Source organism: Lonchura striata, chromosome 2, assembly GCF_050655825.1.
Source record: "Lonchura striata isolate lonStrDom1 chromosome 2, ASM5065582v1, whole genome shotgun sequence".
Classification (NCBI taxonomy): domain Eukaryota; kingdom Metazoa; phylum Chordata; class Aves; order Passeriformes; family Estrildidae; genus Lonchura; species Lonchura striata.
Window position 1 is genome coordinate 32,086,384 of NC_140704.1, and position 17,242 is coordinate 32,103,625.

The 17,242-nt window shown below is 38.6% G+C and overlaps 1 protein-coding gene across 7 annotated transcripts in view; it reads right to left on the reverse strand.

The window, feature by feature from the left end:
• Positions 1-5,786: 5,786 nt before the first annotated feature.
• The window catches only part of HYCC1 (hyccin PI4KA lipid kinase complex subunit 1), a 43,118-nt gene continuing 31,662 nt past the window's right edge, over positions 5,787-17,242 (reverse strand). For 3 of the 7 annotated variants that reach the window (XM_085567965.1, XM_085567960.1, XM_085567970.1), the window contains exons 11-12: positions 15,685-15,708; positions 5,787-10,156 (exon numbers count right to left, since the gene is read on the reverse strand). In XM_085567965.1, the coding sequence (XP_085424091.1) occupies positions 9,600-10,156; positions 15,685-15,708 (581 nt within the window). In that variant the 3' untranslated portion in view covers positions 5,787-9,599. Of the gene's footprint in view, positions 10,157-11,021; positions 11,317-15,684; positions 15,709-17,242 lie in introns of all 7 variants that reach the window. The other 4 variants (XM_085567992.1, XM_021538259.3, XM_085567983.1 and 1 more) reach the window with 3 other exon arrangements.

The window sequence follows — 17,242 nt, forward strand, 5'->3', positions numbered from 1 at the left end:
TCAGAATAGTGTAGAGGTTAGAAGTGACTGGTAAAAGTAGAAAGGAGTTTATGCTAGCTAATAACCTTCCCACTGAGCAGATATTGAGAAATTTGAGCAAAAGTTGTCAAGTCAGATCACACTCCTGACAAAACGACCCACAAAGCGCCTTCAGGAGGGTTACCCTGCTGAGCTTCATGTCATCCATTCAGGTAATGAAAGCCATGAAGAAGAAGGTTAATGCCAGTACTTTGTATAGCACAGTCCCACAAACCTCAAGGAAATGTAATCTGCTGTGGTACCTGAGAGCAGATCAGGCACTGACCTTGAGTCACCACGTTGTTCCTCCTGGCATTGAGTCCCCTCTACTCAGAGGGTGGTGCCACCAAGGGCAGCTGTGGGGTCACCGTGGTGCAGGGAATGATGCACAGCTCAGGCTGTGCCCTGCCCAGGGTGCCCGGCCTCCTGCTGGCATTTCCAGGAGTGATACCGACCACAGGAACACCTTTGGCCTTCAGATGTGCATCTCTGTCCTTGTACTGACTGGCCATGGGGTGGCAATGTCAATCTTCAAGAAAACAGTTTTTACACTTGCTTGCTGCTCCTCCCTCTTTGTGGTTTTTCCCTTGTTCTCTTTTTATAGTGAAGGAATCTGTACTTACATTTAAATTTCCTTACAGAAGTTGAATTCTGCTTTTTCTTCTAGGAATAGTTCATCACCAAGACTTTCTGACCCCATGAAGGCTAGACATTCTCTTCTGCTCCCTCTTCATTCAGTTCCTTGCAGGTGCTCAAGTATATTCCTTAAATTAATTTTATGTTAAATGCCAACTTTCCACAGAATTTTCCTCTCATTCCAAAGGTGGCAAATGCCAGAGACTCAATCCTTCGGCTAAATCTTCTTTGAACATTTCATTTTGTGCTTTCCAAAAGGTACCAGACATATATTTCCTGGCAGCAAACATGACAAGAAAGTCATCAGCACTTAAGCTTACGTAGAGGAGTGCAGCCACCAGTGCTGCCCAGAAATGTTCTTCTAGTCCCGGGGTAGGTTGTTTCAGGACTAAATTCCCTGTATTTTTTACTGTAATAGTTCCAGCACTTTACTTCCTTCCCAAAAAGGAAGCAGAGGCAGGGAAGGGGCAGAATGCCACAGCACAAGTTCTGCCTGACGGGAAGATGCCCGCCCTTGCAGTCAGGATGGAATCAGGGGAGAAGAGATTTCTTCCAAAAGCTCTCAGCTTTATGTGTGTCTCATTTTGCGCAGTTTCTTCATTCATACAAAAGTGGCCCCAGAAACAGGCAGAGAGGAAGCGACATTTTGAACTGCTCTTGCAGCTTCTGGTTTCGCCTCCCATTCACCTCTTTTCCCAGAGCTCAGTACAAAGCGTGCTTTGTGTGACACGTTCCTCCTTTCAAGCATGAAACAACTATCCCTCAGCCCTTGTGCTGTACACAGCCTACTCTTGTTGGAGTAGGAAGGAATAATTACAGGGATTGTGTACGTGGTACTGAATGTCAAGGCATATTAAAACTGTTCAGTCTCTCAAGAGCAAATCAAAATTCTTCCAAGGGACTGCTTTTCTGCCTGAAATTGAATTACACCATCAATTACCTTACGAGTAGATTTACCTAGTAACTAATTTTGTTGGGGTATTTAAGAATTTACTCATCTCACCATTACCAGAATGCGTCAAAACTCTCTGTGCTCCCAAACACCACCATTTTTCATGCAGTATGGCTCCTCAGGTACAACACCCACCATTCATGGAGAAGGGGGCCCATGTATCGTGCTGCAGTCCGTATCACACATGCCAGGTTTTATGAAAAAGGTGGGTCATGCAGTCTGGATCTTGGAGAAATCGATTGCTCAGCAATTTCGTATTTGTCCATAAGCGTATTTTATTTTGTGCAATGATGCCAAAGCAGGGAACTAGCAGGAATTGTTCAGTGTTTTTGTAGCATGGCTTCCTACGCTGGCAGCAGGATAAAGCAAGTTCTCATGGATAACCAAGGAAGCTTAAAGATTTGAATTTGATACAGTATGCAAGACAGTCAAGGGGCTCTTTCCCAAACCATATAGTTAAGAATTAAGATTTGTCAAAGGACTCAGCTAGAGCTGAACATGTACCATCCACTTATAAGGAAGCTTTAACAGCCTTGCTGCTATTCCACATGAAAATTCAAAAGCTGGTAAAGGTATTGCATACTTCTAAGTGGGATCATAAAGCAATAACAGCAGAAATGAGAATGAGAGAGAGATTTGTGCTCTATTTCTTTCCTCCCCTACTTTAGACATTTGAAAATGGCTGAAAATGCAACAACTTCATGATTAGTCATATAATCTGAACAGATGCTGTTTGAATCCTAAATCCCAGCACCTGTCCACATTATTTCAGGCTGATCTTTACAGCCTGGCCAGAGAACCACTAAACCATATCTATTCTTCCTAGACATCTGCCTGCTTGTAAGGTCTTAAGCAAAGGGGACAGCTGCTGACATTCAGAGCTCTGCTGAAGCCACTGATGCTGTGCTAAAGCTTCTTTTGGCTTAATTCAGCAGGAAAAGGGAATGTAGGGATTCGATTCAGTCAGAATCAGTAGGAAGGCAGCAATGCTAAACCAGTTGTTCAGGGTGAGAAGGGAGAAAGACATGGGATATACACCTCGTGGGTGTCAGAAAAGGTCTTCCTAACTCAGGATGTCCTGAATCAGTTTGACAGTGCCTTTATCTTTCACCAGTCAATAAAGAGAGAGAGATGAAATCAGTCCTTTTGTTAAAGAGTATTGGATTGGTATTTTCTAATGGCTGAAATGAGGAATATGAATCCTAATGAACTAACAAGTAAATGACATATCAATGATATTACCTTCTGAAAGTAGTTCTACTGATTTATTATAGCATATTTCTTACACACCAACATTTGAGGGGTACGACAGTCTGCTGAAAGATGACATTTGGTATGACAGTTGGTTCACAAAATGTTATCATATATAATACTGTCCTGATTCCCTCCCAATTATTCCTGAAGTCTGAACTGCAGGTTGTTAACATTAACGAAAACACAATGCATTTTACCAACTAAAAAAGCAAAATGAAAAAATAGGAGTATGGTGTTTTTTTTAAAAAAAATATCTTTAAGGAATAACCTCAAGAGCCTTTACAATTTATACTCTAATCAATTTACTGCTAGCAATTAAAACCACAAGGAAAATATACAGGTGACAATACAACCTTTCACTGCATAGCTACATCTACTTTACGTGTATCCAAAGTCACTGACACCAGTGCGGGTCCAATGTTTTGCCAGCTCTGGCAGTCTGCATGGCAGTATTACAATCTCTGCATCTTGATAGCTGAAAACAATGTGTAAAATAAACACACACACACACACACATTTTATATGTAATTTTTAAATGATTCAGTGATTCAGTGAAATCAAAGATCATGTACAAGTGAATTTAGTGACATGACAAGAGGTAATGGATTCAAACTGAGAGTGAATTTACATTAGATATTAGGAAAAAATTCTTTATGTGTGAGTGGTGAGGCACTGGAACAGGCTGCCCAGAGAAGCTGCAGATGCCTCATCCCTGGAAGCGTTCAAGGCCAGGTTAGATGGGGCTCTGAGCAACCTGGTCTAGTGAGTGGCATCCCTGCCCATGGCAAGGGAACTGAAAACAGATGATCTTTAAGGTCTTTTCCAACCCAAACCATTTTGTGATTCCATAAATTCATGCATGAAGAAAGTATCTTACCAGAGAAAGTACTGAACATTCATTATTCTGGTTGACTATTTGTATTGCATAAATTATATCCACACCAAGGACTTCTCACACCAATACGTGACACACCTTCATTTACTTTGTTGTGCATTGTGGAAGCAGAAATGACATTTCTTATCCCCCCTGAAACGTGCCCTCTCGCAGCACAAAAGCTACCATCATACTCCAGACCAAGCAAGTCTTTGTGGGGGACTGCCAGTATTAGTCAGCACTACTGATGAGAACAACAAGCAGGCAGCTTGTCAGAAGTGCTGTGTGACTCAGACTGACTTCCACAAGTCCTTCTGCACCATTACATTTCTGTATTGTCCCTGCACATGTAGAGTAACAGATGACTAAACACAACCTTATTTTAGGAATCAAGCTAACGAAGCGAGCACCGTGCAATGTGAAGGCTTGTTTCACAAAGGCTTCTGGAGTTTCACAGTGACATTCTTCCCACTACCCTGAATTAGCAGGTGTATTTATTACCTGGCAGCTGTGGGCTGGGAGAAAACCCCCATACTGAAGTCATCTTTAATACAGAGCCAGATTAACATAAAATATGAAAAACAACTATTACAAGCTCAGTGCAGGCAACCAGCTGTGAAGTCTGTAGGAACAAATGTTATTTCTGTAACTTGTTACTAATTGCCTGTAATGCCTTCAAAAACCCCTTTCCCCATAAATTGCCCAGCAAGCTCTCAGCTATATTCTCATCCTTCAAATACAGGCAGTATTTTGGAGTACCATATTTTGGGTATTTTGGGAAAAGTTCTTGAAATCCATGTTGTCTTCCACTAATCAATAGCTATTCGATCCTGAAACAATGTAAGAGCCCATTTTAAACACTGCCTTTCACTCACTAACTGAAATCCAAATCCTACACACTTACAGGACAATCACAGCATCAAGTTAATTTGTACCTTTTGCAAAGGAAAACTTTTACCTACTCCAATGCTTGGAATCAGATTTCCCTTCTTACCCATTTATGATGGGAAATTGAGTTTTGTCCTTTCAAGACGCAGGTTAAATGCTGACATCCAAAAATTAGGAAACTATGCAGTGAGATCTCCCACTGCTGCCCTCTACTACAGCTCTTTCATTCAACCAGATTTCTCTATAGTATTGCACCAGAGACTACATTTGTAATGGCAAAAGAAAAAAACCCTGGAGCTACAGAACAGAGCTTGCCTTGCACAGGAGTTTCTCTGCAGATGGCCATGGGAAACCATCCTAGAGAGAAAGGCCCAGGAGAGCTGGAGGATGTTCAAGAACCACCTCTTCCAGGTTTAAGAATGGTCTATGGCTACACACAGAAAAGCAAGCAGAGGTGGCAGAAGGCATGGAAGCATGAAGCAGGAGCTCCGGACTAGGAAAAAGCAGCATACAAGAGGTGGAAGCAAGAGCAGGTGACCCAGGGAGAAGCACCATCCAAGCATGCACAGGTAGATAACCCCCACAAGACAACCCCCAAATTAAGTGGCATATGGCAAGGAAGGTGAAGGGCAAGGGGAAAAAAGATTCAGCAGAGACATCATCAACAACAGGAAGATTAGGGGAAGAAAAGGCACTGCAGCTGAGTGGGGCAGAGGAGCTGCTGACAGAAAAGGCCAAGGTACCGACTGCCACCTTTGCTTCTGCTGTTCCCAGCAAGAGCAATCCCTGAGCTACCCTGGACACAGTGCAGATAATGAATGTGTATCAAACTACTGTTAATATTCACACCACCAGAATTACCAATCTGCCCAAGTAGTGCTGCTCTACTGACATCTGCTTCTGCCAGTTTGGAACTCAACTGCTAGAACTCGCCCTTCACCCATCAGCGTTTCTCAGCCATGGTGTCCCCCCTGACAGGGCTGCATTTGCAGACCCTATGTTGTATAAAATACGTATTCAGCATATTTTAAGTAATGCAGTCAACCTTACTATGGCTTCTGGATGTGAATGAAAACTGAACAAATATGTAGCTATGTAATGTGTATTTCAATAAAGTCTGTAAAGTGGCAAAAATTTCTGCTGTACAAAGTATTTACAAAAGCATACAATTTCAAAAACACAAATTTATTTTACTGCCAAAATTATTAAACACTAAAAAGACAATCTTGTAGCCTATACATTAGGAATGTAAGTTTTTATGTACAATCAAGAGAACACTTTACTGCAAAAAAGGTGAAAAACTGTGTTTCTCAAACAGTGTCACATAATGAGCTGAAGAAAGAGTGTTAGTTGCTTAAATTCAGGTTTTGATGTGAAAGACATACATCCATAGACTGATGCAGATATTCCACAGACTTCAGGGAATATCAAATGTGCACATCTAGTCTTAGAAGTAGAATTATACAAATACAAAATGTAATATATTTTACATCTATATACAGCCTCAAACACCAACAAAGGTACTGGACAATTATATTAGAAATTTCTAGAATTTCTCATAGGAAACCTCCTTAGAGAGAAGTGTGGCTAAAATAGCTCTATTTCTGTACCTTTCAAATTTGTTAGGTAATCAAGGCAATTCAAGACATTTAAATCCACTCAGAAATGTCACTGCAGCTCTACAGCAAGTGGTTAGAGGCCATACATTTTTTGCACAAATGTTACATATTCTCACAACAAAAATAATTCTTCTCAGCTTCAATGAGTTTTGCAAGTGTTGCTGTTCAAAGCCATCCTTGGAAACAATGCCCTATGATTTGGAACAGTAGGGTCAGTTATAAACGTCAGCATTGGAACAACTTCTCTTATTACAATGTGAGATGATTCACTCCTACATAACATTTTCCCTGCAGAATGGTGCAGCTGTGTATGTTTGGAAGGTATTCATCACTCCTGAGCACACTGTAATATGTGGTGTCTTAATGCGTTTCCTTTACACTGTTAGAAGACATCTACTTCTTTAACAAAGATTTTCCATCTGATGGTCTGAAGTGATTGGATAATGCTCAAACCCCCAGAGTTTGACAATTTTAGAAATGTCTGCTTCCTGCCCTACTTCCCTCATCACTCTTCCCACCCCTCTCCTAATCCTGCACCATGGATATTTGGTCAACAAATAATTCTGCCCTCACTCTCCCTTGTGCCTTTTGGTTTTGGGTTTGTGTTTTTTTGTTTTTTTTTTTTTTAACTTTTCATTTTTTAAGAGAAGAAAGAAGCACAACTCAAAGTTTTGGTACTCAGGAAAGAAATTCTTTAGACTCGATCAGTATGAATGTCAGCTCACAAAAACACACTCATCACTGGGTAAGTTACTCCAGAGACCAATACAAACATGTTTATATGACACCACATATGTATGGACAGAACAGTCTTTAGTACCAAGAACCTTTCATCATTTTCTCAAAAAAGTATGAAGATTTATGTTATTTCAGTTGTACGACTATGAGCCTATGTCTTGGGTTCAAGCCAGACCAGCTGGGTAAAAAAAGGATAAACAAACTTCATTTTAACACCATTTGGCCTGTAGCCAAGAGTACTGAAAACTTTATGTTACATATCTACACTTTATGGCATTTTAGATCCTAATTTGAAATCCTAATTATTTAGAGCTAAATCTTCCCAGTATAATAAATATCTTTTATACCAACACCCACCTTGAAAGAGTGTCTACCATGGAGGTAACAAACAATTATGAATTAAATTAAACAAAGCAAAACCAGCAGAATTCTCAAAAATTCTAGCCCCTCAACACTACCTCACAACTAATACCATAACAACAAATATTTGTCTACTGCAGTTTTATTTATCTATTTTATGTCAATTTAAATTACTGCTAATTTTTTCTAATGTGTTCTTTAGATCCTACACTGCAAAAGTGGATTAGGAAACTGCTGTAAGCTTTGCAGGTTATTTCTTTGCAACATCTAGATCAAATTTCAAGGGAAGGAAGAGCTCTACTGTGTGGAGAGACAACCAATGCCAACTATTAGCTGCCTAACACCCTGCTGCTGCTCGTGGTTATGCATGTCCAGCAGCCAGATGCATTAGTCAATGTGAAACAAATGTCCTGACTAACGTGTATTGCAGAAACGCCTATAAAAAGGAGGCCAAATTTTCTGCTGTAGAAAGTATTTACAAAAACAACCTCAAAGAACCAGTCTTTCTCACTGGTCAGTATTAAAAAATAAACATGGCAAATGTGTAGTTTATCCATTAGGAATATAAGTTTTCATGTAAAATTAGGAAAATACTTCACTGTAAAAAGGTGAGGTACTGCATTACTACAAGACAATGGTGTCACACAACGAAATGAAGAATGAGAAATTGTGGCATACTCCTTTAAATTCAGGCTCTTGGGTAAATATGAACACCTACAGACACACGGGGTTATTCTGCATACTTTGGTGCATTTTCAGGAATGTACACATCCAGTCTGTGGTCTTATTACTACAATTATACAACTTAATTACTCTTTTCATTAGTTAACCAGCTTATTAATTGCCATAAACCTGAATAATATTAGCTGTTTAAAAGTTACTTGTGCTTCAGCTTAAGTCAAAAGTATCTGAACTTGCCTCCAAGCAAATGAGAAAGTCTACCAGAATTTTAGTGTTTGTTTTTTTACAATGTTCTTGACAATAATGGATTAACAGCTGCAGAAATCTGGACAGTTGGGAGCAACTATGCCTTAGATCTTCATCCTACTTCTCCACTCATAATATATTGTGTGTTCATCAGCTAATAAACTGCTACTGGAGTGGCTTTGTCAGCAACTGCTTCTTCAGATTTCTGCTTAAGAAGTTTTAATGTCCATTTTTAATTAAAATCTTAACATTATAAAAGTTTTTGTCAAATTCACTGAAGGCTAAAGGTTAGGTAAAACCTTGAACAGGTTGCTGGTTTAGAATTTTGAACTAGAAAAATAATAGATATAAGAAAACCTTAGGAATTACAGTGCTACTTATATTTATATTATAGTTCCCCTTTGTGCTTGCAAATTACTGAAAGTACACATCCTTTGGTAGTATTCTCTTAGTCTCACGCATGAAATTCCTGTTAAGCACATTCACACTCCTGATTTGCTTGAGTCAGTGCAAGGGCTCATATTTCTACATAACATTGGTACACAAGCACATCTATTCCCTACAGACAATAAAAATACTGATGACTGACTTTTCAGTGAGTAGTTTTGGAACTGATATTTAAGAATCCTAAAGGAAGAATCTGTCACATAATTTTTACTTCTTAAGTGACTACTACAGCAATTGATAATAATTCCCAGCCACAAGCTCTGCTGCTGTATTACTTCAGGCCCAGTTTTGAAGACATACAGATAAACCAAAATGCATCTAAAATTGGACTTATACAGGCATAAAGAAGCATGAACATTGCTACGTGTACTAACTACAATACAAAAGCCACCAGAACACCAAACACTGAAGTGATGCCTCTAGTTTAAATTTACATGTAAGCACAGCTCACATGTAAGACAGTGTATGTTTTTACAATGCTCTTCCAAAATTGCATGACAATACTGCAAGACTCCTCCTTAGAAACCTTAAGTACTTGCAGTTTTGCCTATGCCAAGTGGAAGACAAAAACTGGAATCTGGGAGAGACACTCCATTTGTTCCCACAGTGTACATGTGTAAGAAGCCACACACCTTGGCCAGTGACAACCAACCAATTGATGCTTGTTCAGCTGGTGAAGGTATAAACTTTTCATGAAGCTGTAAAAGTATCAGAAGTTGACTCAAAATAATTAAAACTGTTGTCTATTCACTATTACTGTCAAACATGAGCCAAGTAAGAATTTATTTGAGACTTAAGGAAGTAACGTATGGCGTATTAAGAGCTTAATGTACCAATATCAGGATAAAATCTCAGTAATTTATTTTTTATACTGGCCAATTTAATATCAATCTGTTGACAAAGTTATGCTAATACTAGGAGGTCGCTGCTGATTAGGTTGTTTGCTTAAAATAGGAAGATCTGTTCTTTCTGTTCCATATATCAATTTTTCCTCCTGAAGACTGCAAGCTGAAAACCTGTTTGCCTCTGTACCAGAGGCACCACCACGATTATTTGGAACTGGGACACCACTGACCTGTTCAAAGGATTTACTAAACACAGTAGTGGTCGTTCTGGCCAGGCTATGGCTGCCAGGCTTGGGCAGGGACTGGCTGGTTGTCAGTGTCAGTCTCTTCAGAGAGACAAGCTCTAGATTCTCACTCATGGCTCTCTGAGTTTGTTTCCGTGATAAATGCTCTCTGCAGGTTTCCCCTTCTTTTTCTTTTCCTCCAGGTTTGCTTCCTCCAGACCTTCGTTGGCTCTTCCCTAAGAGGTTCTTGCTGCTCATGGTGCTGCTGTTAGATAGGGCAGACTGACTTGTACCAGAAGTAGCCCTAGAGTAAAACCCTTCATCGGTTTCAGATACTTCTATCAGTTCTTCTTCAATTGCTAAGTCAGAATTATCTGCATGGTATAAACAGAAATAAAAAATTAGCAATTGACTGTCTCACATTCATTGCTTTTACATATTGTTAAATTTGGTATTTATAAGCATGAAGCCATAAAGCAGTAGAACAGAGAACAGAAGACAACGCTTACCTATTCCATGATATTTTGGAATTAAGGTTCATTAGGACATAGAATTACAGCAAGTAATGCTGCATTAACTACATCAAAAATATCAAAAAGCATGCCCCCAATCTCATTTTGTTGCGCTTTTGAAGGAAAAGAAAAAATACAGTTTTGTTAATTCATGCAGAAAATTAGAAACTTAGAGATTAGAAAGTACCATACAGAACAAAAAAAAAGTGTAAATCTTATTTTGAGCAAGTGATCCACTACAGGATTTGGCAAAGCTTGTTAATTACAGAAGTATGTGATCAATGCCTCAGGACACCCTATGGCACCTGCATGTTTAGCAACCCAAGAATGCTTCAGGACTGAAAGGTCACTTTCTGCATCACAGGTCTGGTGGTAAGAGTTGGAAACTTAAGCACAACATGAGGTACACCATGAAAGGTAGAATTTGGGAAATCTGAGTAACATAGCAAGATACTTTTAACATCCATTGTAATGGATTTTTCATACCATTGATCACTGGATTTTGTAAACTCACATAAATATGCTTAATAAACTCAAAGGTATGTTGAGTCTCGGTGTATTTTCTCCAGATTAAATACATCTACTTTTAAGTATGTCGTCATTGTCTGTGGCACAGACAAAGCTGTGTGCAATACATGCAACTGTGTTATTACACATGCAAATATATTAACTGCATACTTTAATTCTTGAAACATGCAGCAGTGACCCTTTCAATCAACAGCGGTACCTTACAGTGCAGCTACAAGTGCTCTGCTAAAACTGCACTCTGCCAGATGAGTTTATTCCATCCTCCATCATTTTTCTTACAGATTTTTGCCTCCTGATTTCTGGCATGCCTTTGCTGTCAGTTCTAGGATCTGAAGCTGTTTCCTGTACTCCCTGTAAATGCTGAACATCATTCTCTGCTAGAGCTCTGCTCTTTTCCCCATTCCCGGTCCTCTCTCCAGCCACATTTGTGACACTAATCTCAGGTATGATAAAGTTGCCCAATTCAGTAGCATCATTACCATTCTCTGGTTGTTCTAGAATTAAAGATGGATAAGAAAAAAAAAAAAAAAAAAAAACAAAAAACAAAATATGTCTGAAACAAAACATAAACAAAACATAAACAAAAGCCAATAGATACAGATGACTTAAGCATTATAAATTAAAGCAGATGTACACATATTAACCTCTTGTTAATTAGCAACATTAGCAAGTATGGAATTTTGCTTTATTTCTAAAATGGCAGTCTTCAATCTTCCAATTACAGGCCTGCATCATATACGGGAAAGGCCCATGCTTGATCTTTCAAAACTGAAATTTCTGAGGGTCATGAAACAGATTATCAGAAACTAAAGAACAACTCATAATTCCCTTTTATGACTATATTCTCCATATCACCATGCTAGAATGAAAGTTACTTTTACAATTAAATGGCATAGAAACTTCATATATTATCATTCAAGACTAGAAAATCTACACATGTCATGATGATGCACCTTGGTCAGCTTGAAAACTAAAAATGAAACAACAAAGTCAACTCAAGAACACTTTGATATCCATTTTCTTCCTTCATTTAAAAAAACTGTTTTCAACTGGAAAGGTATTTCTGGATACACCAGAAAAACTACATGAGAAGAGCACTGTGGCACAGAAACTTGACAAGACTAAAAATGTATTAAAAGCATAGCTCAGAATAAAGCTCAAGTGAGTCCCTCTTTTATTCATAATGCAGCTCTTTCAGACCAAATGATTAAATAAGGAGCACCCAGACGATACTGCCAGTCTGCTACTGCACATGACAGAAGCTGGCAGCACATTGAACTGACAGTATGAAGCCCAAAACCAGAGGAATTTACAATGGGATGATTTTTCACAGTGGCAGCTCTAATGCTCTCTTTAATTCAAGGGGATTCCCTCTTCCTCCTCTCTCCTCACTTGTGCAGTGCACTTCTAGGTCAGGTGGCTCCTGCACTGGGCTTTTCACTACCATTTGTGCTGTTTGCACTGACCACAACTGAGCCAGAAGGTTATTCGGGCAGGAATGGACATCAGTGTCCCCTGGTGTAAGAGCTATCCCTTATTTTACCTGAAAATTCTAATAATAAGTCTTTCTAACTAATCAATGACCAATCAAAGTATCTATTTAACAAGTTGCACCACCCAAAGGAAATGGCATTAATAACTGATGGTATTCCTCACTAAATTCCTGATATTTGGGATGAAACCCAAAATAACCATTTGAGAACCATTGACTTTTAAGAGCACTTTCTGCAAAAGTCTTCTATTTCCAGTAGTAAAGGTGGCAAAGAGCACCATGAACTGGAATTGTAATAAAAATAAATAAACAATATTATAAGGAAAGCATCATCAAATATAGCCTTTTTTTTTCTAAAAACACAGAGGCAGAAAGGTTAGTGAGAAGACCAATGCTTTGAATGGCCTCAATGCCCTAAATTCACCAGTGAGGAACTTCTGACTCTCCAATGGCAATTTTTGAAACTCCTTCCTGATGCCCCAGAGGGAGGAAAGGATAGAACAGAGCTTAACTGTCAGAAATGCACTGATTATCCAACTCCAAAGAAAGAAGACTCAATGTATACAGCAGAAATCAGAAAAACAGAATATCTTCTTTTTTTTTCTTTTTTTTTGGTAAAAGATTCTTTATAAAAGCATTACCTAGTTATGGGTATTTGGTGGTATGCATTTCTAAATGTAACATCCAGCTGTGATATCAGCACTTCACCCAATATTGCTGCATTCCCACAGCTGAGTAACCATTACTACAATAAACTGAGGGAAAAAAAACCCAAAAAGTTAACAGTTTTACTCATTATAATTAGGTCCTTTCTCTGAATTTAACTGAGTACAGGAAGAAACTAATGGAAAGAATGGGATATGGGGTACCTAAACTCACACTAACACTGTCTACTACAGCAGCTACAGTCTTGGGGCTAAGAGTACACAATACACACCCTCCATAGCAGTGTACCCTCCTTATTTTACAGCTTTTAAAGACACCCAAACCTTCAGCTTCATAGTGCCTGTGGTGAAGATAATACTGCTTTCAAGATGGACAGCTCTGGAGGTCTAGCCTTTCTTAGAGAGCTATTAATGCCCAGTGCACAAAGTAATGCAACAAAACAAAAAAAAAAAAACAAAAACAAAAAAAAACAAAACAAAAAAAAAAAAAACCACCAAAACAAAACACAAAGACACTGCTGAACAGTGTGGAGATAAAAATTAATAATGATGTCATTATGTCAGTTAGTTTGTCAACATAGATCTACCCAGAGCAGTTGAAGGAAAATGTATTTGGTGTCACATTTCTGAATGCCTTGAGTAGTACAACCAACTTTGATAAATGCATTTCATGTTCACTAATTGCTAAAACTTAATTCAAAATTATAGTCAACCTTATTACAGTTGCCCAGATAACTTACCTCAGACTGCACAGGCAACTGCCCATTCAGAATGTAATTCAATTTTAACCCCCACAAGCTCAAGCTGCGTGTCCTGCACAACTGTGTTAGCATATTTAATTAGTCATAAAAGCACCAAGCTTATAACCTAAGACTAGCATTAACTTCAGAATCTTGCAAGTTACAATTATTTCAGGAATTAATACCGTTTAAAAAAAAGTAAGAAAATTCTCTCCACAGAGAGAATTCAAAGACTAGTATTTCTAAACCTTGTATACTACATGAAAGTCAATTTCTGCAGTGAAAAAAAAGTAACTTGTTGTCCTTCTTTGCTAGTTCATGTCTTTGTTCTTGTATTACGTATCGCACCAACATCTGGTCAGCTTTTCTCATTCTGTTACATCAGAGGATTTCTCTACAAACAAGAGCTAATGCTCCCCTTCAGGTGTGATAATTTATAGGCAATCCAATCCAACAGCACTAAATAATTTGTTGCTAAGTAGTGACTAGTATCAGCTCACTCCATAAACAAAATCCGTTTGTGATTAGATTAATCTATTTTGCAAACCACCTCTCACATTTAGTACCTCTAAAGTACCTATCTGTGAAGTCCAAATTCACTTACTAATTGAATTTTAAAAGTCCTAAGTAACTGCTCCTAATGAACAAATTACAGGGTTAAGTATCACAAGAAGATTTAATGTTAAGTCAACCTTTATCCAAAACTGACTTCAATCTAGAGTTCTAGTAAAGGCTAGCAAGATCTAATGGCTGAAAACTTTTATAGTAAAATTAATTTTTTAAAATATAAAGAAAATAAAGCCCATGCTTCTCAGCTGGAAATATGATTCACTGGGGCTGTTCTATTTTATTTTAAACACATAAATAGTGATTGAAAATTGCTGTCCTTGCTTCCCCAAGAGATGGTTTGCTTCATCAGTTCTCCTAGTCCACATAATATACAACATTGAGTACCTCTCAGCTGTCTCCTCTGACTTCTGAATCCATTTACACTAAATTTTATTATAATGAAAATAAAAATAATCCCCAAAATACATTTTTCCTCTTACACTATGAGAGGGAGAGAGAGAGAAAAATGGTCAAGATGTAAGAGGTTTGTCATCTAATTTCTATCAATTCCAGTATTCGTTTTAATTTGAACAAGCACATGTAAGCACAAGCCTTGCTATTCTTTCTGCATGCCAATCATGAAGATGTATTTCATATGTTTATTTCCTGAGGAATTGTGTGGCACTGAATTAGTTTAGTAAGAATTTTAAAAATGGGAGACAATCCACTCTGACTTTAAAAAGGCTGTTCAAGTCACAAACAAAAGGTTTCTTAGGATTTTATGAGAATTTTGAGGAGATTAGCTGAAGTGATTTATGCATGGAATATTTACCATTTAAAAGAACTCAATTGGCAGTCACTTAGATAGATACCACAGATTCAGCTTTGGACTCTTAATCAGCCTAATCTTTGCATAGCCTTCAAATTACAATTACTCCCACAACCTGCCATGTATTCCACTCCAACCCACCTTATACCAAGTGATTTTCTTCCTTTTCATTAAATCCTGTATGGTGAGACAAATCCAACATTTTTATAGAAACCCCAACAAAATGTTGGCATGAGCTGTTTTGAACAAGTCCTTAATCTTTCAGTCTTTATCTCTGAACACTGACGACTCACTCCTTGCTTGGACTACACTAACTAGATTCTTGCTGCTTCTCTCGACTTGTCCTGCTTTGTAAGACTCTCATAAAACACAGCATTCCATTGCACTTCTGAGTTCAATTGGTATTTTAATTTCCCTTTCACCTTACTGTTACCTGCTGCAGGGCACACCTGCCACACACTTTCATCCCTGAACTTCACCAAGCCACACTCCCTGCAAGGAGGCAGTAACTGTAGAAATTTCTCTATTTCTGTATTTGCTGAAAATTTTGCATTCTTATAAGGATGTATTCAATACTCATTTCGTACCATTTTGGTCTCCTGTATTTTCTCCTGTAAACACAAAGGGAATGTTTCTTTTAATACACTTTCAGTTTCTCTGGATGAGCTAGCACTTGATCGGTGTTACCCTCTACAATCTCATCTAAACAAATATCAAAACCACTCAAAAATAATAGCTAACAAAATTGCTAAGCTTCAGAGGGCATTTGTCCATTTAAAAGCTAAGACATCATACCATTTTCTTGAATCTGGTCAATAATCCATGCTTATTTACTTTAAGGCTGAAGAAAGGAAAATAAAATGGTTCCTAGCAGCCTTGAGATGTCAGTAATGACCTGCTACTCCATCTCACTAAAGACAACAATGTTTTGCTCCTCAGGTTTGTCTGATGGTTTTAAGTAGTTTTTAATCAACTGAAATGAAATTTGTTTGCTTTACCTTTCTTCTCTGTCCTTCACCTCCTCTAGCAGCTTACTATTGGTACTAGTACTACAAATGTGTTCTACCACCAATTGTTTCTCAACACTTACCTAAATTACCTCTTGGTCAATTTATGACAAGTAACTTAGCAAAATTTTTCTAACTGTACATATACAACAAAAGCTCACTTTGTAATATCATACAGAAATTTTAATGGTACTACAAAATCTTCAGTGAACCTATTAGAAAAGCACTCTTATCTACACTCATGCTCTTAGCCCGTTACCAGGATTATAATCCCGACAGAATAACTGCCAATTCTGACCCCTGGTCCACTGGCTCTTCCCTCATCTGAAGATGGCAAAGGTGAAGGAATACAATATTTAGACTCACAGAATCTCTTGCTGGTACTGCTACTTCTGCAGTACATTCAGGACTTTTTCAGACTTTTGAGCCCAGATTTGTGCTCTGCTTTGTGGAAGCCCTTAAACTAGTTTGCCCAAATATACAGGCTTTGGCTAGAGCAGAGACAATTTTCTTCACAGTAGCTGGTATGGGGCTGTGTTTTGGATTTGGTGTGGAAATGGTGTTGATACTTTGTTGATACAGGGGTATTTTTGTTATTGCTGAGCAGCACTTGCACAGAGTCAAGGCCTTTTCTACTCCTCACCCCACCCCACCAGTGAGCAGGCTGGGGGTGCACAAAAAGTGGGGAGGGGACACAGTGGGGACAGCTGCCCCAGCTGACCCAAGGGGTATCCCAGACCATGTAACATCATACTCAGTACACAAAGCTGGGGAAAGAAGGAGGAACAGGGGGGGATATTTGGTGTTTGTCCTCCCATGTAACTGTTAGGTGTGATGGAGCTCTGCTTTCCTGGGCATGGCTGAACTCCTGCCTGCCCATGGGAAACGGTGAATGAATTCCCTGTTTTGCATTGCTTGCAGGCACAGCTTTTGCTGTATCTCATGAACTGGCTTTATTTCAATAAGATTTCTCCTTTTACTCTTCCAGTTCTCTCCACCATCCCACTGTAGGGAGTGTGTAAGTACCTGTATGGGGTTTACTTGTTCTGTGGGCTTAAACTATAACACCAAAAGATAGTAGTTTACCCCTCTATCCTTAAATCCAATTTTTATTTAAGTACTTTAAGACAGATGAGGT